General features: G+C 44.5%; 1 protein-coding gene across 4 annotated transcripts; it reads left to right on the forward strand.

Annotated features, from left to right (window-relative positions):
- The first annotated feature begins 471 nt into the window (after positions 1–471).
- LOC100833685 lies at positions 472–11,006 on the forward strand. Of its 4 annotated transcripts, none has more exons than XM_024458691.1 (10): positions 472–731; positions 1,499–1,846; positions 2,001–2,216; positions 4,268–4,905; positions 7,301–7,397; positions 7,495–7,548; positions 7,630–7,751; positions 9,428–9,618; positions 10,112–10,214; positions 10,321–10,529. In XM_024458691.1, exons 1-10 carry the CDS (start codon positions 543–545, stop codon positions 10,397–10,399), a joined length of 2,037 nt encoding a protein of 678 aa, XP_024314459.1. In that variant the 5' UTR covers positions 472–542; the 3' UTR covers positions 10,400–10,529. The 4 variants fall into 4 exon arrangements, with proteins under 4 accessions (XP_024314459.1, XP_010230938.1, XP_024314458.1 ...); XM_010232636.3 differs by having other exon boundaries at positions 10,133–10,214; XM_024458690.1 differs by having other exon boundaries at positions 473–731; positions 10,112–11,006.
- Positions 11,007–23,114: the final 12,108 nt, after the last annotated feature.

Consider the following 23,114-nt stretch of genomic DNA (forward strand, 5'->3'; position numbering starts at 1 on the left):
AGAAATGATCTAATTGAAGAGTGGTGGAAGGCGAATGGAGCACAATACAACTAGTTTATCTATGTTGCATCATGTTTATCTATGCTTGAACTTTGTGTTGTGTGAGACATTCATGAACTTTTGTGTTCAATTCAGTTTTCTAAATTTGTAATAATAACACATTATTTAGATTTTATTTTATGATGTTTAGATTTCATATGCATAAGTACAATTTTTATATAGTTTGGAATGGAAATGGACGAGTAGATGAGAAGGGAAGAACAAACAAATATACCAGTATTCAGTTTAGGCTGGGTGCATCATTTTGATGCAGAGGTTGAGGGTTTCATCTTTTTTTTTCTTTTTAAAAAACAGTATTCAGTTTTGTGTACCAGTTTTGGATATGCTCGAAAGAGCTCTGGCTGGAAAATGGGCCGTTCCTCCCGAGGCCCAGAAAGTGTTCCGGAGTGTTCTCGAATCCTATCGTCACGACCCACGACTCGAGTACGACAGGAGACGACACGACGCGACACTCACTTGCTCCAGTCTCCGGAACTCTCGCCATGCTCCCGGCTCTTGCCGCCGCCTCGCCGTCGCAGCACGCCTCTCTAGCATCCTCCCACCTCCGGCGCCACCACCGACACCACCACGGTGTCTATCTCCACCTCCGCCGCCTCCCTGTCTTAACCGGTGCCCGCAGTCGCCTACTCCTGGCCTGCGCATTCGACTCTGCTGATGGTGGTGCGGGACAGGTAAGCTCTCGTCCATTTTAGGTTGCTTGAGCTCTGATGGTGGTACTCCGTAGTATTTTTTAGGTCACAGTTCCGGCTGTAACAACAAACTTGACTCACTTGGCCTGGATCAATAGGTAACGTGTAGCGTTGTGATATATATCTGCTCATAATATTGGGAAAAAAAAACGCTTTGAACGTCTTTTAGGAAGCATATCTAACTGGAGGGTAGTTCGCATCCATGAACTTGCTCTAGTTATTCAGTAAAATTTGCGAACGACATTTTTCCTTCGCGAATACAGTATAGTACTGTAAATAATATTACTCTTAGTTTCTCTCTTGTTCGTTCATTATGATAATCGAGTAGCGACCTTCAGTACTCACTACCCTGTAAAAATTATATGCCTTTTCTGAACTCTCAGGGTTCCTTGGATCAAATAATCAAAATGTGCCATATCCGCATACAATTGTTTTCAGCGCAAAGGTTTGTGGCCACAAGTGTTTGTGCGGGAATAAATTCTTCAATTTTGACTGCATGAGTCGGCCATCAGATAGCTGAGGCGACCTTGACACTGCTTTAAGATTCTTGTCTGAGCTTGTGGGTTGAACTGCAATTAAATTTCACCCTTTTGGAGACCAATTTCTTTAGCATCTTGTCATTCTCATGTATGTCCCAGTACCTCTTCAGTAGTTAGCAATGTTAAATTTCTAGCACAAACTTCTGCGCATGCACTTTCTTTACAGTTGTTGTAGTTTGAAACGTGATGCATTTTGCTTGCTTCTGTTAGGATGTTGGTAGTTCTGAGAGCACTTCAAGTTCAGGATCTGCATATGTTGGTCTCTTTGTCCGAATGCTTGGCCTGGATAGTGACCCTCATGATAGGGAGCATGCTGTTTGCACACTCCGGCATTATTCCCTTGGCGGGCAGAAGTGTGTTGATGAGATAATGCAGTTCCCAGGTTGCATCAGCCTCATCACCAGCCTTCTGAAGTCAGAGTCTGCTCGTGCCTGTGAAGCAGCGGCAGGTCTTTTGCATAATGTAACTTCAGTGAAGTTATACAGGGATGTGGCAATTGAGAGTGGAACAATGGAAGAAATCTTTAGCTGTCTTCGTAAATCTACCATGACCCCAGAGGTAACTGCAAAAATAACCACCAGCAATCTATGTTTTTCTCCTTCCTCCCATCTTCGCTGCAAAAGTGTATGACTGACAGTTACCATTTCTGGCATGCTTGGTGAAGAATCTTGAGTTACTTGATAACCTATCCAGACATACTGTTTTCTTGCAGATGAAGGAGCAGTGTTTGTGTACCATTTGGAACTTCTCTACCGATGAAAATTTGAGGTATAAGATTTTTAGGAGTGACATGCTAATACTTATTGTTAGGTTTCTAGAAGATGAAGATTTTAAAGTCAAAGAGGCTGCTGCTGGTATCATATCAAATTTATGTTTAAGTCATTCTTATCATGGAGTTCTGGTGGAAGCAGGCGTAATTCCAAAATTGGTAATTGCTGCTCATTTTTTCCTATTAAACAAATAAATCTGTGCACACATGCTTGCATCAAGTTAACGTCTACAGGAACTATCTATGCCACTGTTTCATATATACTGTTGTTACCTGTTGTTCTTAGACATAATATTTTAAAGTTTTCATATTATTTTAATGCCAGATATTGGTTATCATATTATAAAGAAATATTTATAGATAAACTTCTATTGCATGATGAACTAATAAGCTAATGCTATGGCAATACTATCATACCGTCTTATTCCTAAGGAACTTCTCATAATTTGGTAATGGTGGAAATATTGGTAATATCTGAGTTGTTAGGCCTGAGCTATGTTGTGGCTTCTACGCAATACGACAATAGCAGTGCTACCTGGAGCAGTTTTGTACTTAGATAGATCTTTCCTTTTAATGCAATATAAAATTAATTTTCACTTTCTGTCAACACAGTCCTGAATCTTGATGGTACTGGTAGGATAATTTTCCAAGAGGTCATTTATTTCAAGTAGTATAGTTCATTGTTTTGATTTTTTGAGCGTATTTGGTGCAAGAGTCTTATGGAAGACGATCTGCTGAGCTCTGTTCTTCATCTTCATTCAGTGGTTAAACCTCTACAATCTGTTGGTGCATATGGAATCTTCAAATTTGTGCTTTTCTTGCTGGATATAGGCATTTCTAGTTGAATTGGCACTGCTAGTGCTTCTATAATATTGTTCTACTACTGAACTATCATTTTCTGTCACCATTTCAAATTTAACTCTTCTTTTTCCCCTTGGTTCTTTTCGCTCTATATGAAATATTTGATCAATCATGACTTGATTAGTTCTCTGTTTCCTGCTTGTTTATTCATCATCTATTGTTGACAACTGCAAGCAAGGAGAGACTACCCTACCCTCTTTAGAATCTATTTGGCATGTTTAGGCCTCTTTGGATCGTAGGGTTTTCGAAGGAATTTTGGAGGATTCTAATGCTTATGAATTATTTCCTAAAAGATCCCTTTGGATCATAGGAATGGAGTTGGCGAAATCCTATGGAATTCATACTTTGGGCAAAATTCCATAGGAAATCTAACATGAGCTCAAACCTCATTCTTTTTTTTCCTTTGAGAAGTCCAATACAATTTATCTCTACATCTCTCTCCTAACTCCTGTAGAAACCTATGTTCATTTCCTGTGCACCATCCAAAGACACCAGTACCAAAATTCCTTTGTTTTCAAATCCTGTAGGTATTCAATGCGCATGGCATTCCAATCCTGTGTTTTTACTGTTCCGATGTTTTCTTTTCCCAGTAATTCATAGAAGCCCTAATTACACTGATGTTTTATTCTTGTTTGTGGGACTAACTAGCATAGTGTATATATCTGCTAATGCATGATGCTATCAATAAATTTAGAAAGATCTCGAGTGTGAACGAGAGATTGTTTTGAAAGTTTGTAATCCAAATGTGGACTGATTAAGTGGGAAAATAAATTCAAGTGTTGACTGATGAAGTGGCAAAATACTAGTCCCTCCATCTGTAAATGGATGAAGTTTTAGAAATTGTCACGATCTCTAACACATACCTTTAACTGTTACTTTTTGTATGTATATGTTAGTAAAAAAAATATTATGAAAAAAAAACATGTCAATTGTAACGATACTATTTTCACATTATCAATCTAAATATATTTTTATATAGTATGGCTCAAAAGTTAAAATAGTTTGATTACACACATTCTGGGAAGTCATATATTTATGGAGGGAGTACATAAAAAGAGATTAGATTCGAACGTTACAAGTTCATTACCAAAACGCTGCACAAAGTTGATGTATGTATCAGATTTGGTGGGAATAGAAAATACAAGTGAGATAAGAATCATATCCAGCTGTTAATCACAGATATATTGCCAATATTTTTCGGTGATGCACGTTAAGTTGGTCTTTCAGATATACTTATATCTTGCTTCAATCTTTCTGTGGTTGTGTATTTTGGTCACAGTCTCCTAAAATCATTTGCTTGCATATACTTATTGGCATTCCTTTGAAGTAATCTTGGATTTCTTTTTTAGGTTCATCTTTTGCAAACTAAAGGAGATGATTACAAAATTATCAGAAAGGAAGCGAGAAGTTCGCTTGTGGAACTATCTGCGGATGATGATTACCATGCCCTTATAGTAGAGGAGGGTCTAATACGGGTTCCTCTGGTTGGTTCATCTGCATATAACACCTTCAAACCTCAACCTTATTCATGGCCCTCTTTTCCTGATGGCTCTGAAATTCAGAGGAGTTCTCGCCCTTCAAAATATGGGGCCACTGAATTGCTTCTTGGCCTAAGTGTTAATGAAAAGAAAACAGAACCAGATGATGCTAAGATTAATGCTATGATAGGGCGTTCTAATCAGCAATTTCTTGCCCGTGTTGGAGCTATCGAGTTGGATGATGAGGGGAAAGAACAATCTGGATCTCAAAGGAATACCATTTTACCTTGGGTAGATGGCGTTGCGCGGCTAGTTTTAATCATTGGTCTTGAAGATGCCTCTGCAATTGCAAAGGCTGCTAAAGCAATAGGTGATGCATCAATAAATGAACACATGCGCACATCATTCAAGGAAGCTGGGGCAGTCAAAGCCTTACTTCAGTTGCTGATGCATAGTGACTTACCTGTTAGAGAAATGACTGCTTATGCATTGGAAAAACTAAGTCTCAGGTATATTATCTTCCTTTTATTCAAAATCAAGTATGTTTGCAGCAATATGATATCACATAATACTGATTAGAATGAATCCACATATGGAAGCCATCACTCCGTCCGTTGCTGTTGTGAGTGTTGCGACTTCAACACAGCAATATTTTATTAGTTTAGGTTACAGTGCTGAATACTCCCTCCGTCCCAAAATAACTGTCGTGGATTTGTACAAGATCTTATACAAATTCACGACACTTACTTTGGGACGGAGGGAGTAGTTAACTAGTTACATGGGCTCCATTTATTTGTGATATAGATATATTATATTACTCTTATAAAGATATATGAGTTGGTGGTCATCCGTTCACTTCATCAATACTATTTCTTAGATTGTCTGGAAATCACCACTATTGTTTACTATATGTGGTAGATAATATGTATCAAGATCTTTTTATTAATGGTGATTGAACTGGTTTATAGGGTGAGATAATTGTTACCCATTTAGCACAAATTTGGGGGATATAAGGGTGCAAGCAGTTAAACAACTCATGTATATTCTAAATTCTGTAGCAACGCACATACATTTAGCTAGCCTGCCTACATCTCTATATATGTGTGATGTGCATCTGATCTAAGAGAGTAAATTTCAGGTGACAACTCAAATTGAGTGTAAATTAGCGTCGACCATGTGAAGTTCTTAAAAAGTTCTAAAAAGTTGTAGATATATCGAAGGGGCATAAAAATCGATCACATTTGGAAGATATGAAAAAGGCAAATGATCATTCTTGCAGAATTTACTATTTTCATATATTTCAAATGTATCGATTTTGATCATGAAATTTTACATGTCCATCAAATACCCATCCATATATCTGAACTGTTCTGAGAGTTGCACATGTGCACTTCCATATCGTGAATGGCACCATGTTTACTGTGGCATTCTTTGCAGCCAAGTTTTCTTTTTCAATTGATAGTTTGCTAGTATAAAGATTAGTTGTTATTGTTGGATCTTGTGATTCCTTAGTGTTTTTTAGGTTTTTTGTATGAAGCAGACTAGCGCGCTACATTCAGCCACGTGCTGACGAGCCAAAGTTATCTTCCATGTGCGCCTTGTACGTCAGCTGCCCTGGTGTTGTTTGATAGGATGGTGAGCGCGTAGGTCGTGCTGTAAGGTGGCAAAGGTGGCCACATCATGCACTTGAAGATGCCCTTTTGGATTTGTTAAGGCCGTGTATTATTGTTGTGTGCGAGGCTATCGCAAACAAGCGACTCAGGCGGTCCAGTTTTGCACAGACACTCCTCACCAGTGAATGCATATACAGCATCTCGACCATAGTCTAATAAACCGGACCGGTGAGCGAACCATTTGCGCAACTGGTTCTCAGGTCCGACCACCGGCTCAGCCGGTTCAATGTGGACAAAAAGATACTCATAATACAACAGGGTGGACTCAATTAGTTTTGCAGAAAACAAACTCAATCATGTTCGTATTGGGCCTCCTTTGGACCCACAGATGTGGCAGGCTGAGGTCCGGAGTTTAATATCTATCCACAGCATCTTGTAAATCTTTATTTCCCCCAGTTTTTTCCAAAGCAGTCGTAAGAAAACCGAATCGGACAATGTGCCTGTTTTTTTTTCCGGTTGTACTGCAGGTCCTGTCTGGTTTTTAAAACTATTGTCTCCTAGTCCATCAGATCTGCCAGGAACATCACGCGTACTCTGCTGCTTTCACCAAGACAGCGGCAATCTCTCCATGAGCGCTGCTGTACGTAATAATTGCGATGGCGGTACGTCATGCCATAATGACTTCGAATACGACTTTGCGTTTGTGATGTCTGGTCTTCAGAATATCTGATGTGTTAATTGAACAGAAACATGCAGAAGTGCAAGTCATGTGGCGTATAGAGAAGCATCCGGTGGCCTCTGGGATGTCACGGGGGTCTTCATGGCTGACATAGATCAACTTGTGTTGCCATCCTCAGAGATCGCCATTTGTGTGGTCGTGTCTGGCCAAGTGTTAGGATTGCACGTAGGACTTGATCTAGCTGCCAATGGCCTGTGAATGGGAGTCACAGATTACGTAAGAGAAGATACTAAAACTCATAAGTTAAACTCAGGTTGGACTTAAGGATCCTCCATCCCTGCGAGCATAACAGAGGAGTTCAACTTCTTATATAACTTGTAGTGGCAAACGTTTTCGTAGCAAGTACAGTATAACAGTGAAGTGTTTTGTGGCAGGTAACTAAACAGTGTCTAGTGGCAGTGAAAACCACACAGTGTATAGTGAAAGTGTTTTTATACTGACTACCAGGTAGCAGTGGTGATATAGTGGGTGCAACATGCCGAACTAATGTTTTTACGCAGATTCTATTTCCCCTTTGCCAAGCTCAGTTTTTTATTTACCTTTCTTCTGTAGTTCCAAAGTTTGTGAGATGATCAGAGCCGAAGATGGTCTAGAACTGCTTGTAAGCTTAGTGAAGGATCCAAATACCCAAGTAGAACAACTGGAGAAGGTCACAATCTTCAATGTTATCTTTTAATTTTATGAATTTCCAGTGTATTCTTATCAACCTATCATTGTCAGGTACTGACTGGACAGTTTCAATGCAGATAATCGATATACTTTCTCGAATATTTGACATGGGGATCAGCATGATAACCACAGTGAGTTAGGCTTCATGTGTCAATCTCTTGAACTTCATTTTGTTCTTCCAAACCTGAATTACAATGTTTGTAATTTATCAGCCTGATTACTCTAGTAATGGGTCTGAGGATACAGTGAATGCTGAGAGGTTCACTCAAGGTAATGTAGATGGTGGATTCAATGGAAGTTCTCAGAAATTCATGAAACAAGAGGAGACGGCTAGGTTTGTTTGTTGTCACATGCCTGAATGTCATTTACTTCAGTGAACTTCACAACAAATCTGTCAGCTAAATAAATTCTTTTTTTAGCTTTTAATCTGCCATCAGAAAACACTAATGAAACCATGAAAATTGGTTAAGCAAATAACATATGAAAAAGCTGATTGGCAAAATGGGATTATCATAATACACTGCCGATGCCAAATGGATCCTAAGACACTCTGTAAGATTACAGTCCTACTTTTATTAACTTCCTCATTGGTACTCCTAACAATTGAGGTCAAGCACTAGGGTCTGTGGCACTTGCAATGAAATGTATTATTCAGGCCTTTGTATATTTAATTAATGCCATAAGGGAAGTGCTACTGTGCTTTCCAAAAAACCTTTGCATGAACTTTAAAGCTAAATAAGAGGCTGTGATTAATCCACTTACCACCTCAGTTTTTTCTGGCAAGGGTAATTTCGTCAGTTTGAATGAGTCAACATCCAGGTCCATAGTTCATGTTGTGCGGCCCATGTCCACAGCCCATTTAGCACTAAAAGTCTTTTATGTGGACTTGCGCCCATCCGGACACCGGACACTGAAGAGATGAAGCGGGTAGTCGGAGAAGAAAATACAGGATTTGTGCATCACTTACTTCCCTCGGCCTCCGTGACGTCGTGCTGCAAAGATACCGTGGTCAAGGCCGTTCTGCAAAGATACCCTGCTCATGAAATTACCTCGTGGCAGAACGAAGGGAATGGCAATGAGGGACAGGTCACCTGTAGAGTGGAGAGGCCAGTGCCTATTGGATGCGGCCGTGCGGGATGGAGTTCTAACATCTGGGTGCGATTCAGTAGTGTGTGTGCTGATCCGCTGGAGATGGATGAAGGAACATAGGTTGTGAGGTGTCGGTAAAAAAAAACATAGATCGTAGGGTGAACCATTGAGAACTGAAGAGAACCAAGCACAGCGTGGGTTGTCAGCCAGCCAGGTGTGCTGGCAGCCCACCAGAGTTCGATCTTTGATGGTCGCTCTTTGGTGTCTCACTTTGTAAAAATATACATCTATATGTCGGACTGCAATCGTGCAGCTTTTGCAGCTTACCCATTGAGAACCCAAAGATGAGCAGGCCTGGACTTGGGCTTCGGGCTCTAATGGTAAAATTCCTCTAATTTGTGCATTCAAGGAACAATAATATTTTCTGGAAAAGAAATCTTATTTATGGATCTTTTTTACTGCTTACTGATGGAGTCTGTCCCTTAGAAAAGCTTGAATCATATAACATGCTGTTTTGCAAGGACTAAGGACAAATACTTCATATCATTCTATCTTTTCATACCTGAAAACTGTAGAACAAGTACATCTGTATATTTAATCCATGAGTTACAGAATTTAGAGAAACAGTTAAATGACAGATTCAAACTGCCTTCTGTAGCTGTGCATCGTGCTGCAGCTAATGTAATTCAACAAATGATCTAAATACGCTTAGATGACTCCAGTGCATCTAATTATACAAAATAAACTCCTATTTGTTTGTTTACTTTCTGGAGAGATACTGAAAAAAAATCAATATGACGCAACAACTCATATTAACTGTTTTAATTTTTCATTTTGATTTTATTCATTTGTGGTATACCTGGTCTTATGCGTTGTATCAATGTCATTTACGACTGTTACTGGTGCTTTTCACATATGTAGCGAGTCAATCATCGACTTTGATGTCATCTCACGCTTAAACAAAGTTATCAAGGAGTCATCTCCAAGCTTGCAAGCAAAATGTGCTACTGTCATGGAGCATTTTGCAACTTCTGAGCAACATGCCACTGCCATGACCGCTGCTTGTACTGGATCTGTAATTGAATCTGTTCTGGAAATAGGGGTTATTCAAGGTAATTTGTTTGATTCGTTTTTGCATTCAAAATGCTGATGCAAATGCAGACATGACTTTCTGACTGACTTCTGTGTATGGTTTTTTGTTTGGGCACTACTTGATAAAATTTACATCCCTGAGGATTATGTGCTAGGTGCAGTGTCCTGACTTCCCTTAATTTCTACATTTGTCAATGAAATTGTAGATAAGCATGGTGTTTAAAAAGTTCAATATCCTATCAGCAATGGTAATCTTAAAATATGTATTGTTATAAAGCATGAAAAGGGGAAGAGTTTATTTGAAAAATCTGCTGCACATAAATTTTCAAGACAAGCAGAAGATCGGGGAGAGTTTATAGTAGTGCATTTATTTTGGCGATATTTTGGAATCGCAAAAAAAAAGCATTATTTAGAGTTTGTAAGGACACATACCAAATAAGGCATAGTTTGCTTTTTGGTATGTGTCCTCGCAAACTCTAAATAATGCCATCTGTATACACTGCTTTTCTGAAGTAATTCTCTGCTATATAACAGGGAATGCAGGCGATCCTGAAAATCTTGATGAGTCTCCTACTCTTGTGATTGAAGTCAGTCAGGCTGTGGTCGCAACTGTGAGGTTACTCACAAAGTTATTGAACTTTGATATTTTTGCTCGCAGCATAAATACTGTAAAATTTGTTGCCCTGTTAAGAAGAATCCTTAAGTCCAATGTTCCCCTACAGTCAAAGGATTGGATTGCAGCATGCCTCTTCAAGCTGGAACCACGGGCTAGCTTGGTTGATCGGAGTGTTGGTAGTATAGACATGGAGATAACTATCTACCACACCATTCCCAGGCTCGTTGAGCAGATGATGACCTCATCGTCTTTTGAAAATAAAATAAAAGCTGTAATAGAGCTGAACAGTATAATATCTGGTGGTGTGATGGAATACACAAGAGCAGTTGCCACAGCTGGAGGCATATTTCCACTGGTAAAAATGATTGAAGAGAGTGAAGGAGATGTATTGGAAGATGGTCTAGCTGTCTTGTATAATCTAAGCATGGATCCAGAGAATCACCCAGCAATAATTGCTGCTGGAGCAGTACCTTTATTGAAGCGGATTGTTCGCTTGGAAAGCCCACACTGGAATCGAGCTCTTCAGTTGCTGAGAACATTGCCTGTATGACGTCATGACAGCAAATCAATACACTTTAAACTGTGGTTATTGCGCTGATAGGTATGTTGTTGAGTTCTTGACATGTCTGCCAACTGTTTTATCCAAATGGCTGGTCGCTGCTGCAAGAATGTAGCTACAGTTAAACAGCAAAAGAGCCCATTAAGTTGCTGTTTCTCTTTCTCGAACACCATTTGGTTACTGTTTGACCTACGGGATACTCCATCTTGGTATCCTTGAATATCTTTCGTAAACTGGGCTGCTTTGGGTGTCGTAAAAGTAAATTCATCTTTGGGGTGGAATAATATTTTACCGTTAGGATCTTCTGACCAAATTTCAGATTCTCTGACTTTCTTTCTAAATGTCCTTGTTTAGATTTAGAACATAGCTTAGATGCTTTGTTTTGTAAGCTGGGTATTTGTTTTGTAGTACGAATAGAGAAATAATTGTCCACAAAAAACTAGTTCAGGATAATAGTAGTAGTAGTAATAGAGCTCTTTTATGGTACTTGTAATTAATATGAACTGTCCATTTTTTAATCTAAGGACTCAGATTAGCTGTTAGTGCTTAGAGGAATTTTACAGTAACCTGATACTCCATAGAGAAGGGTAGGAGTACCAAGTAAATCTAACCGTTCGTTTTAAGGGGTGACTTCAGACATTTTGCACATGGTAATCTAGATTTTGCGCATGGTAATTTGGGCTTTCCTTTCCTATTCTTTTTTTTTTTGCGCTGGAGCTTTCCTTTCCTATTCAACTGTCTCGCACCGCGGCCGCGCCCTTAGTGCCGAGCACGCCGCCGACGGCCCAACGCCTATCCCGTCTGCACACCATCACGTGTGCTGCACCCTCCGAACGACTGCAGATCAAGAAAATGAGAAAGCAGGAAGCCATAGCTAGATAGCTTAACCACTGATCAATCTATTCTCTCTTCTCCACGATTTCTTATGGTTTAATTTACACAAATTATTTTTTGTTTGCGCTCTGCTCACAACCAGAGAAAAATCTGATTCAATGTTTGATGAGGAATGGCTAAACGTGAATCGTACAGAGGGACACTAGTTACATTCAAGAGCCTGGCAAGGTTTTTAGTTGAGATGTTGTCTTGCAGATTCATAATTACTCTGGCAGTGCCTGCACTCAGAGGTGCGATGGCGCAGAATAGTCAGGTCATCCAGCTCGCACACGGCGGCACGCTGCACCTCGACCGACTTTAGCCTCAGAAGAGAGCCCCGCCGACTGAACAGTCCTTGATCTCTCCCCGCTCACAGGTGCACCGTGCCGGAGCTCCGCCGGGCCGCCGTATCTCTTCGCCCAGGGACAAAGGTTTAATTAGCAGGAATTTTGATTCTATCTTGAAGGTTGATTGATACCCAGCGATCAAGTACAGTTTCCAAAAGTACTGATTAATTAAATACTTAGTAAATTTTTGATTTGATTACGGTTTTGCCCTGACAACATGGTACTCCCTAGTTTCTGTAGATGATACTTCATAGGACTCCTGACAACATGGTACTCCCTAGTTTCTGTAGATGATACTTCATAGGACTCCTGACAACATGGTACTCCCTAGTTTCTGTAGATGATACTCCATAGGAATCCTGCTGGAATACCAAGTAAAATTAGTCGTTAGATTTGGATGGATAGACGGTTTATATTTATCTCGGCTACCGTAAAAGAAGTCTAGTCTTGGTACTTCAACTTAGATGCATTCAACTCGGAGGAGTACGAAAGTTCAGCTGCTCTCTCCCACCGCTCTCCACGCACAGTTCTCTCCCGAAACTTCTTGCTTGGGCCTTGCCGTTAAGCTCACCTGCCACCTTCCTCTCTCCTCTGCCGGCGTCGCTAGCCGGAGAGGGAGAGGAAGTGGACTATGTGTGTCGCTTGTACCTAGTAGCCTCTTTCTCGTCGTCCTTTCGGCGGTTCTTCTTGGAGCCATGGCTGCCTGGGCTGTCTTGGAGTCCCCTTCTCTGCCAAAGGCAGACGGGGTGAACAAGAGCCGATGCATCCTGGCCTGGAGTACTCCCTCTCTTCTTCCTTTCTTTGCCAATAAATCACATGCCTCTCCTCTCTCATATCCAACTCGTCTTTGCCCTTTCTTTTGGCCTTCGGCCTGATCTGACTGCTCCTCGTTCTGGTGGTCTACCTAGCGGAGCCAGGCCTATGGTGGATGGCGTTGTGATTGGGATTGCTAACCAATGGTTGCCCAGATCTGGGTACTTCGGTCTGGTGATTCCCAGTCATGGAGGGCGGCCAGGTGTGGCTAGCACTTGGAAGGAGTGGGTGGTGCACCCGCAAAAAAAAAAAGGAGTGGGTGGTGGAAGCTTCCGCCGCCTCTTCCTTCATGCTGTCGCGCCGCCCCCCTCGCTCCTGCTGTCCGCTAACGCCGACGACCCGCGCCATGAAGACAGGAGATGTTGGCTTTGGGCCACTGCTGGTTTTCCAAAGTTTGACGATGTTTTGGGAGATGGATGAGTTCGGTCTTGGTGTTTGTTGTTCCTCTTCAGAGGTCCAGGCTATGCAAGATCGATCTATTGTTTGGACTCTGGAGTGGTTCATCAAGGGTGCTAAGTGCATTGGTCACATGTGCTTCCTTTGCATCTTGGAAGCAAGACTAGGTACTGAACAAGCTGAAGACGGTGATTCTCAATCATCCAGGTTGATTTGCAGATGGCAGTTGAGATAGCAATGGTTGTTGATCCCCAGATCAGATGGTTGAGAGAGTTTCATATTGGGCTCAGTGAAGCGCCTTCAAGATCTACAGCCTAATGTTCCTAACCTCGTGTGCATTTGCCCGCTCGATTGCATGAAGAGTCGCTAGCTCTACGGCTCAGGGTGGACGCCGAGCCAAGCCGGCTCGGCTCGGTCCAGCTCGTCACGAGCTCGCCTCCGGCGAGCCGAGCCTGGCTCGGCCTGAAATTCCGACGAGCTGATTTGGCCGGCTCGGCTCGGTCCGGCACATAGCTCGGGCTGGCTCGGCGAGCTGGCGAGCTGGGCGCTGCTAAAATTCAGAGCAGCAACAACAGCAAGCAGAACAGCGGTTAGAATTACAGGCAGCAAGCAGAACAGCAGCAGCAATCAGCTTAGCAAGCAGCAACACCCAACACAGTAACGATAATAGCACTAGAAAACACTAAATGTTCAATCAAAAGCCAGAAGATTCCTCTGCCGGCTGCTTCTTCTTCCCCAACGCCTTCCTAACAGCCGGCGGGATCTTCTTCCCCGCGGGCTTCATCTGCAAGAAGGACATGCTTCGCTCCTTCTCCCTCTCCTTGCTCTCCTTCTTCATTGGCGACGGGAGACTGGCGCCAGCGTGGGCGAGATGGCGAGGAAGACGGCGGCCGGGACGGCTATGGAGCGGCTGCAGGCGAGATCTGGCATCGGCGGACTCGGGGGAGATGGGGAGAGGACCGAGTGGAGACGACTCGGGGGAGAATGGAGATGCGGCCTGCCCTAATTCGTGTCGCCTGTGGCCTGTGGGCTTTGAAATTGGGCTGGGTGCTACTGTAGCTGGCGGCCGGTCAGCTCGCGAGCCAGACCGGGTCGAGCCAGGCTCGGCCCGAAGGCCGAATGAGCCGCTTTTCGGAACTCGGCTCGGGCTGAAACAGGAGCAGGCTCGGGCCGAGCCGGCCCGGCTCGAATGTCCACCCTGATCTACGGCTGGTTCGCACTTCGAGGCATGTTGAAGACTTCAGTTGTGGCTTTGTGTGAGTCTTCTCAAGTGACCTGCCATCATAGTCTTCCCCGTCTTAGCCTTAATGTTTTCACTGTTCTTGTAACCAATCTGTGCAAGTTTGCACTTGTCTATGCTCTCTTTTTAAGAGTAGTGTAACCCCTTTGTTTTTAGTAGTATATATCTTGTTTCCAAAAAATTAAACTTGGAGGAGTATCATCTAACAAGATGGAGGAGGTTAGTGGAGGCGCGTTGGAGGATGTTGGCGTAGAGGCGCTGCAAGGGGGAGAGCTGCGGGGCGCTACGCTGGAGGAAGCGGTGGGAAGGCGATGTGAGGAGTGTTGAAGTGTATAAGTGTTGCTGTGTCGGACGACGATGGTGCAGTTGATTTCGCCGGTTGTGATGTCGAGGTCTGCGAAGAGGGGGAAATGACAGGAGTAGTCGGCGAGGCAGGGGAATGGGATGGAAGAGGAGGGAAAATGGAGAGGCCGGCAAAAATTTGGTGGGGAATTTTGTTTGTCTCATCGACAGGGTGGGCCGCCTTCCTTTCTGGCTTCATCCGGCGCCAGATGTATTGATGGGCCGCGTCGGCTTCGTTTTGGTTTAGGGGGGCAGGCTGGGTGGGTTTTGGGGTGTCGGTGCCCCCATATGGCGTTTGGGGATCTTTAGGGGAGGGGGAGTGAAGATGCTCTAAACATTGCTATTTCTCTCCCTTGTAGTCACCGTGTGATGCGACGATCACATCTGACTGCACTGGCACACCGGGGTCGGTGCATGATCACCAATGAGCAATTTTTTTCCGCTTTAGTAGGTAAATCGAAAGAATGCCGTGACAATGGATGTAAAAACTTGATAGAAAAAGAAAATAAAAGAAACCGCGCGATGACTACCGAAGCTAACCTAACACTATTGCGTTGTGTGTGTGTTGTGTGTTTCATGAGATGGGACTAGTACGTAACCGAGTGACTGATTTGTACTTTCTCTGTTACTAAATTATTGTCGGTTTTAGTTCAGAGTAAATTATAACCGCAAAAGACGAGCTCCCGCGATGCGCGTGACCTTGGTGTCCGGTGAGAAACAACCAGAGGGCGCGTGACCAGGCTGCGTTAAAACGTTGAAGCTTCCTGGAAATTCCCAGGTTAATTATACTGCTATTTGGCGTGGTGTGAGAGACGGAGCCTCTGGTCTTTGGCTGGTGCTGGCAAATTCACTGGACCACACTGCAGTGGTACTGGAGATGCCACGAGGCGAAAGAGGGGCCGAATCTCTGTGCTGTTGCTCCGGCGATCTCGATGTCTAGCGGCCGTGCGGTGGTGGTCCCTCGCAAAGGTAAGTAATTAGATAGTAACATAAGATGCTAACTAGGCATTTTGGTGACATGGCATTAAATGAAAAAAGAGAGGGAGTTGATAACTAGATATGTTACCATAACATCACACAAATCAAGGCAAGATGAGTCTACAACCTAATAAATGACACTATGCATGACACCACATATATGTTACTACCTATTATGGAGGTAGTAACTTAGTCTACTAACAAATACATGTTACTACTCTAAGTTACTCCCCACTATGACCAACCTTAGGCAGCAGAATGAGCTTCGACCACCGACCCACACGTGTACGCTTCCCAATTATGGGTCCTGCTTCAGTTTTTGCTTCCTCTCTCGTCCTGCCGAGTCACACCGCTACTACTCGTATTTTTAACAGTAGTGAAAGATCGATGGCACATTGTTTCTCGTAAGAGCAACTCACTGGCCCACTAAAAGTTAGCCGGCGTCCCCAGGCCGAACCCAGCCCACGGGGAGGCAAGCTTTGTTAGCAGCTATTAATTGTCCTCACCGGTTTTGCACCAGCTTCTCCTTCGTGCCCGAGGCGATTAATGGCGGTGGCTCGCCGGTTTTCCACGCAGCCGCGCCCCTGCGCATTCCCGCCCCCCCCCCCGCCCCGCCCCTTTATCGACGCGTTCACACCCCCGCAGGTTCGCATTCCGACGCTATAAAAACGGTCGCCCCCGGCAGTTCTCGGCATTCCTCTCGCCCTCTCCACTCTCTCGCCCTCTCATCTCCCTCGCCCTCCAACGCCATGGTTGCCGGTCATGAGGACTGGCCACGCTGGACGCTCACGCTCGAGGAGGGCGAGACCCTCCATGAGCACGACTACCCGACGCTGCCCGACTGCCGGCTGCCGGTTTGACTGGCCGCGCTGGACGCTCACGCTCGAGGAGGCCGAGACCCTCCCTGAGCATGACTACCCGACGCTGCCCGACTGCCGGTCCACCGAGCACTGAGCATCGGCGGCATCCCAACGCCGCCGGTGCCCACTGGCCATACCCGCACGGCCGCCATCAACACCCACTGGTGGCACGGGCTGACGGCGGAGGAGCGCCAGGACTCGGCGTGGAACCTTGCCACCGGCGCGAACTGGACGCCAATGTTCGCGGACCGCCACGTCGCCGACATCGCCCGCTACAGGTAACCTTCCTACGTTTGGTATCCGCGTAGCTCTTCTGCCTTGACTGAGCTACTTTCAGCTGGTCTCGGATGAGTCTAACCTTTTCTTCGGCATCCTTTATCATGTCCGGACCGAATAGGCTACGGTCTCCTACACCATCCCATAGCAATGGTGTTCTGCACTTCCTTCCATAGAAAGCTTCAAATGGTGACATCCCAATGCTGGCTTGGAAGCTGTTGTTGTATGAGAATTCTGCATACGGCAGATTGTCATCCCAACTGGATCCATAATCTAGAGCGCAGGCTCTCAACATATCCTCAAGGATCTAATTTACTCTTTCGGTCTGTCCATCCGTCTGCGGATGAAAAGCTGTGCTGAACTCTAGTCTCGTTCCTAGAGACTCATGTAGTTGTACCCAAAATCTTGAGGTGAATTGGGTACCTCTGTCTGAAACTATTTCCTTGGGTACTCCGTGTAGACACACTATTCTGGATATATAGCGTTTCGCTAACTGTGCACTGGTGTAAGTGGTCTTTACCGGTATAAAGTGGGCAACCTTGGTCAAACGATCGACCACTACCCAAATGGAATCATATCCTGACCTGGTCCTTGGTAAACCGGTGATAACGTCCATGCCAACTTTATTCCATTTTTAGTCCGGTATTGGCGGCGGTCTTAGCAATCCTGCTGGTTTCTGGTGCTCTGCCTTAACCCTGCTGCACACATCGCACAACACAATAAATTCGGCGATATCTCGCTTTAATCCGGACCACCAAAATGTTTCCTTTAGGTCCATGTACATCTTTGTGTTTCCAGGGTGGATTGAGTACGGTGAGTCATGGGCTTCTTGCAGTATCAACTTTCTGATTTCCGGATCTTGCGGCACGCAAATGTTGTTTACCGAACCATATGGTACCCTGGTCGTCTTCCCGAAAATCTTTGGCTTTTCCGATAACCATATTCTCTTTTATTTCTATTATTTCCGAATCACCCTTCTGTGCTTCTCTAATCCTATCCAGCAATGTGGGTTGTACTTCCAAAGTGGCTAAGTAACCTTCCGGTACTATTTCCAGTCTGAGGTCTTTGAACTGTTCGCACAGTTCTGGTGGCAATTCACCAGCTGTCAGTCCATTCAAATAGCCCTTGCGGCTCAAAGCGTCGGCTACTACATTAGCCTTGCCTGGATGGTATTGCAAATTCAGGTCATAATCCTTTATTAGCTCTAGCCATCTTCTCTGCCTCAGACTCAACTCCTTCTGAGTGAATATATACTTCAGGCTCTTGTGATCAGTAAATAGTTCACAGTGTTGTCCCATCAGGTAGTGTCTCCAAGTCTTCAAAGCGTGCACTACTGATGCTAATTCCAAATCATGCGTGCGATAGTTGCCTTCGTGGCTCTTTAGTTGCCGCGAAGCGTAAGCTACAATTCTTCCATTCTGCATTAAGACTCCTCCCATTCCTTGACGTGAGGCGTCACAGTATACTTGAAAATCCTCCTGCAGGTCAGGCAAAACAAGGATGGGCGCAGACACTAATCTTTTCTTCAATTCTTGAAAGCTTTCTTCACAGTTCTCATTCCAGGAAAACTTCTTCTCTTTCTTTAAGAGTGCGGTCATGGGTTTTGCTATCTTGGAGAAGTTTTCAATAAACCTCCGATAATATCCAGCAAGTCCAAGGAAACTGTGGACTTCTCCGACGTTCTTCGGTGCCTCCCATTCTGTAACTGCTGCAATCTTAGCTGGGTCAACAGCTACCCCGGCTCCTGACACTATGTGTCCAAGGAAGCTAACTTCTGACAATCAAAAGTCGCACTTGCTGAATTTGGTGTATAGCTTGTGCGCTCTCAGCTTCTCCAATATCATGCGCAGGTTCTGCTCATGCTCTTCCTTGCTCTTGGAATATACCAAGATGTCATCGATAAAAACCACGACAAACTTGTCCAAGAATTCCATGAACACCTTGTTCATCATGTTCATGAAGTATGCTGGTGCATTGGTCAAACCAAAAGGCATCATGGTGTACTGATACAGTCCATACCTAGTGGTGAAAACTGTTTTGGGAATGTCCATCTCTCAGATATTCAGTTAAAAATATCCTGATCGCAGATCGATCTTTGAGAACACTTGAGCTCCCTTCAATTGATCGAACAGATCATTGATTATGGGCAAAGGATACTTATTCTTTATCGTCACGTCATTTAGTGAACGATAGTCAATGCACATTCGTTGGCTCTTGTCCTTCTTTTCCACAAACAGGACAGGTGCTCCCCATGGTGATGAACTAGGGCGGATGAAACCTTTCGCTAACTGTTCAGCTAGTTGCTTCTTCAATTCCTTCAATTCATCCACAGCCATCTTATATGGTCTCTTGGCTATGGGTCCACTTCCTGGCATTAACTCGATGAGAAACTCAACGTCACGGTCCGGTGGCATGCCTGGTAACTCCTCTGGAAATACGTCTGGGTATTCCTTTACTATTGGTACTTCGTCCATGCTAACCCCCTTAAGAGCATTAACCTTGGGTTTCTTAAGCTCATGGGTTGACTTGTACCGGATGCGTCTCTTGTTTGGGGTTGTAAGTGTGACAGTCCTCTGGGCACAGTCTACTAGTCCTTCATACAGGGTCAACCAGTCCATTCCCAGGATTAGGTCCAGTCCTCGGGAATCTATAACTATGAGATCAAAGGGAAAAGTGTGCCTCCCAATACTTAGGGGTAGCTGGTGGCAGTGTCGGGTTGCTAGTATTGTTTCACCCGGTGAGTTTACTTTCATAGGTCTACCGATGGTCTCAGAGGGTAATTTGCCTCTTTCTACCAATACTCTTGAAATGAATGAATGTGATGCACCAGTGTCGAATAGAACTAGTACTTCAAAAGCATTAATGTGGAAGGTGCCAAGTATGATACCTGGTTCCTCGGTGATCTCTTCCACATCCACGTGATTCACGTGGCCCTTTTGGAATGGATTGGGCTTGTTCTCAGTGCCATCCTGGTTCTCCGGGCAGTTGGTGGCGTAGTGTCCCATCTTGTGACACTTAAAGCATTCCACCTTGCTCATGTCCTTGTTGGCATTGTGGTTCTGACCATTGTTGCCCTGGCCATTGCCGTTGGTCCTACCATTGCCATTGCCATTGATGGGCCTTGGGCGAGCGAACTGAAGCTGCTGGTGCTGCTGATGGTGCCGGTTCACATTGCCACCCTGGTGGTGGTGTCCTTGGCTTCCCTGGCGGTGGTGGTGACTATTTCCTCCACTGCGGTGGCTGTTCTGGTTCCCGTTCCTGCTCAAGGAGGAACTGCCACTTCCATCATAGGAGGTGCGCTGCTTCTGGTCCGGGCCAGTGTGAGAGCCTCCTTGATGGAGTCTCTTCTTGCGGCTCTCCATTTGAGTGAGCTTACTTTCCAGAATGATGGCCTTGTCAATTAAGGACTGGTAAGTGGGGGTGTAAGCAACAGCAAGTTGAACCGATAGTTCGTCGTTCAGACCATCCAAGAACTTCTCCCTGCGCTTGGCGTCGGTGTTCACATCGTCCGGCGTGTAGCGGGACAGCTAGTTGAAGACCTCTAAATATTCTGACACAGTACGGACCCCTTGTCACAGTCTGTGAAACTCCTTCTTCTTCAGGCTGAGCACTCCCGCAGAGATGTGAGCGGTGCGGAAGGCTTCCTGGAACATGTCCCAGGTGACATCCTCGATAGGGGTGGTGATCTGAAAGTTCTCCCACCAAGATGCTGCGGGTCCTTCTAGCAAATGAGCTGCAAACCTCACTTTTTCTTCGTCAGTGCAGTTGATGGTGACCAAATTCTTGTTGACTGAACGAAACCAATCGTCAGCCATAATGGGCTCAGTGGAGCTGGAAAAAGTGGGCGGGCGCAAACGCAGAAATCTTGTCAGCATATCCACTTGAGGTGGGTGGTGTTGCTGGTTGTTGTTGTTCTGCTGATTGTTGTTAGCCATTTGCTGAGTAATCAGCTGTAGGAATTGGGTCTGTGCGGCCAGTAACTACTACATGGTGGCAGCATTTCCGTCTGCTTCGGCATTGTTAGCCTCGGCGTTGTTGGCGGGGTTCTGACGTCTTGGAGGCATCTGTTTAGGGTAACATAGATGAGGAAACAGATAGAGTAGAGCTAAGGATGTCTAACTGTAACATCCCAAAAATTTCAAACTTTTACATCTGCATTGCATTCATAAGCATCATGCCACAATTGCATATTTGAATTCAAATTTGAATCTCAAAAGGCTTTGGAAAGAATTTATTTCAATTTAAACCTTGGGGTTTACACCCATTTGAGCTTTGGATCTTCAAACCAATAGGGTTTATTTATAAAAGGGGTCTATTGCATAAATAAACTATCCCATAATTTTTGGATAATTATTTGGAGTGGGAAAACTATTGTATTTAAATAGTTATATAGCCCTAAAGGCATTTATAGGGCAAATGTATTTTTATATATTTTATTTTGAGGGGAAATTGCTCCCAAAAGATGAAACATGATAAAACATGATTTACAACTTTTCTGGAATTTATTTGGACCAATTTAGAGTTCAAAATCAAAAGATATCAAAGAAATAAGAAAAATAGAAAAAGAAAAGGGCTAAAAGAGAAAAAAAGGGGGAAAACCGGACCAGCCCGGCCGTTTCGGGCCGAACCGGCCCACATCGCCCGAGCCTGCCCGAACCAGACCGGCCCAGCGCCACGCGCGCGCGCCCGCTGTTGCTGACAGGTGGGGCCCACCTGTCAGGGCGTTCGTCCCCGATGGAAAGCCGCCGCCCTTCACGCGCGCCGTGTCCGCGCCGGACTCCGCGCTGCCATCGCCGTTCCCGCTAACCCCGGCCTTCCCGAAGCTGCGCGCTCGAGTCCCTATAAAGCTCCGCCTCTCCTCGTTCTTTTCCCCCTTCTCGCCGCCTCGATTACGCGCCCACGCCGCCGCGATTCTTCGCCGGAGATGCCCCTGCCGCCGCCGCTTTTCCTCTCGCCGACGACGTCTCGGTTCTCTATTCTTCTCTCTCTCTCTCTCTCGCGCTTCTTCTGACGCGAACCTCGTCGATTTTGGTCCACCGCAGCGCCCCGACGCCCGAGCCCGAAGCTCCACCGCCGTCCGCCGCCCGCCATCGCCTTCGCGCCGTCCTAGGCAAGACGCCCGACCTCCCCGAGTCGCGCCGACCGCGTCCCCGACCCCGCCTCGACGCGCCGCACCTCCTGCGCGCTTCCCCGAGCCGCCCGCATCGCCGGAGCACCCCGCGCCGCCGCTCCCGTGCCCGCGTCGCCGTCTCTTCCGTCTCCGGTGACCGCCGCCGCCGGTAAACCCTAGCCCGCCTCTCGTCCGTCCGATCTAAATCAACGGCCGAGATTAGATCGTATTAATTCATTTAAACAAACCGGTACAGTCCAATAGGGATGCGACACGTGGCACTGTAATAAAAAAATAAAAATGCAATTTTAATCCCCCGGTTTAGAATAAAAGGCACTTTTGCAGAAAAGCCCCTATAACTTCAAATGATCATAACTTTTAAACCCTTTGGCCAAATTTAACAAACTTTACCTTTTTGGAAAGCTCTCAACCTGTAGAATCTTTTCGCACTGTTAATTTTGAATTTGAATATTTAAATCACAGTAAATTTACAGAATAGGGTTTAATGCCATTTAATTCATAACTAATTATTTAGAGATCCTTTTTAATTGAAACTAGTGCCCAAAAATTAGTTTTATTATCCTCTATCCATTGGGACAGAGCAAAAAATATTTTGAATTAAATTATTTGGCTGATGCCAATAAAAGTATAAATTAGGGTTTTATTTAATTATTTTTGCCTTTTGTTTAAAACCCTAAAGCATTAATTTTAATTACCAATGTTTAGGATCAGTTGATCATCCAAATAAAATAAACCAAGTCATGTCACATGTTATACATTGCATCATGGCATACATTTTCACTTTTGATTGTATTGTGTGTTTATGTATGCAATGTTTGTATTTGATTAGTTTTCTCGGAGAGCGAACTATGTGATTGCGAAGAGTGCTTGAATACCAACTACTATCAAGGCAAGTTCACTTTTAGGATTATTATTGTATCTATGCTAGCTATGTTTCTCCTAGTAGTATAGGATACCATCGCCATGTCCTCACCTCCAATTGCCATCGTGGTAGTAAAACGCTACGCTATGATAATATACGAGGTTGGTATTTTCACAATGTGATACTATTGAATTACAATATAGTTTTCCTAGTGTTTGGCAAA

The sequence above is a fragment of the Brachypodium distachyon genome, chromosome 2 (assembly GCF_000005505.3).
Source record: "Brachypodium distachyon strain Bd21 chromosome 2, Brachypodium_distachyon_v3.0, whole genome shotgun sequence".
Taxonomy (NCBI): Eukaryota; Viridiplantae; Streptophyta; class Magnoliopsida; order Poales; family Poaceae; genus Brachypodium; species Brachypodium distachyon.

Bases quoted from the DNA above. Each gene is read 5' to 3' on its own strand.
- LOC100833685 (XM_024458690.1), top strand. From the start codon at position 543: ATGCTCCCGGCTCTTGCCGCCGCCTCGCCGTCGCAGCACGCCTCTCTA. The intron at 4,906-7,300 runs GTATATTATCTT...TTTCTTCTGTAG, and splicing joins TTGGAAAAACTAAGTCTCAG to TTCCAAAGTTTGTGAGATGA. The intron at 7,398-7,494 runs GTCACAATCTTC...GTTTCAATGCAG, and splicing joins AAGTAGAACAACTGGAGAAG to ATAATCGATATACTTTCTCG.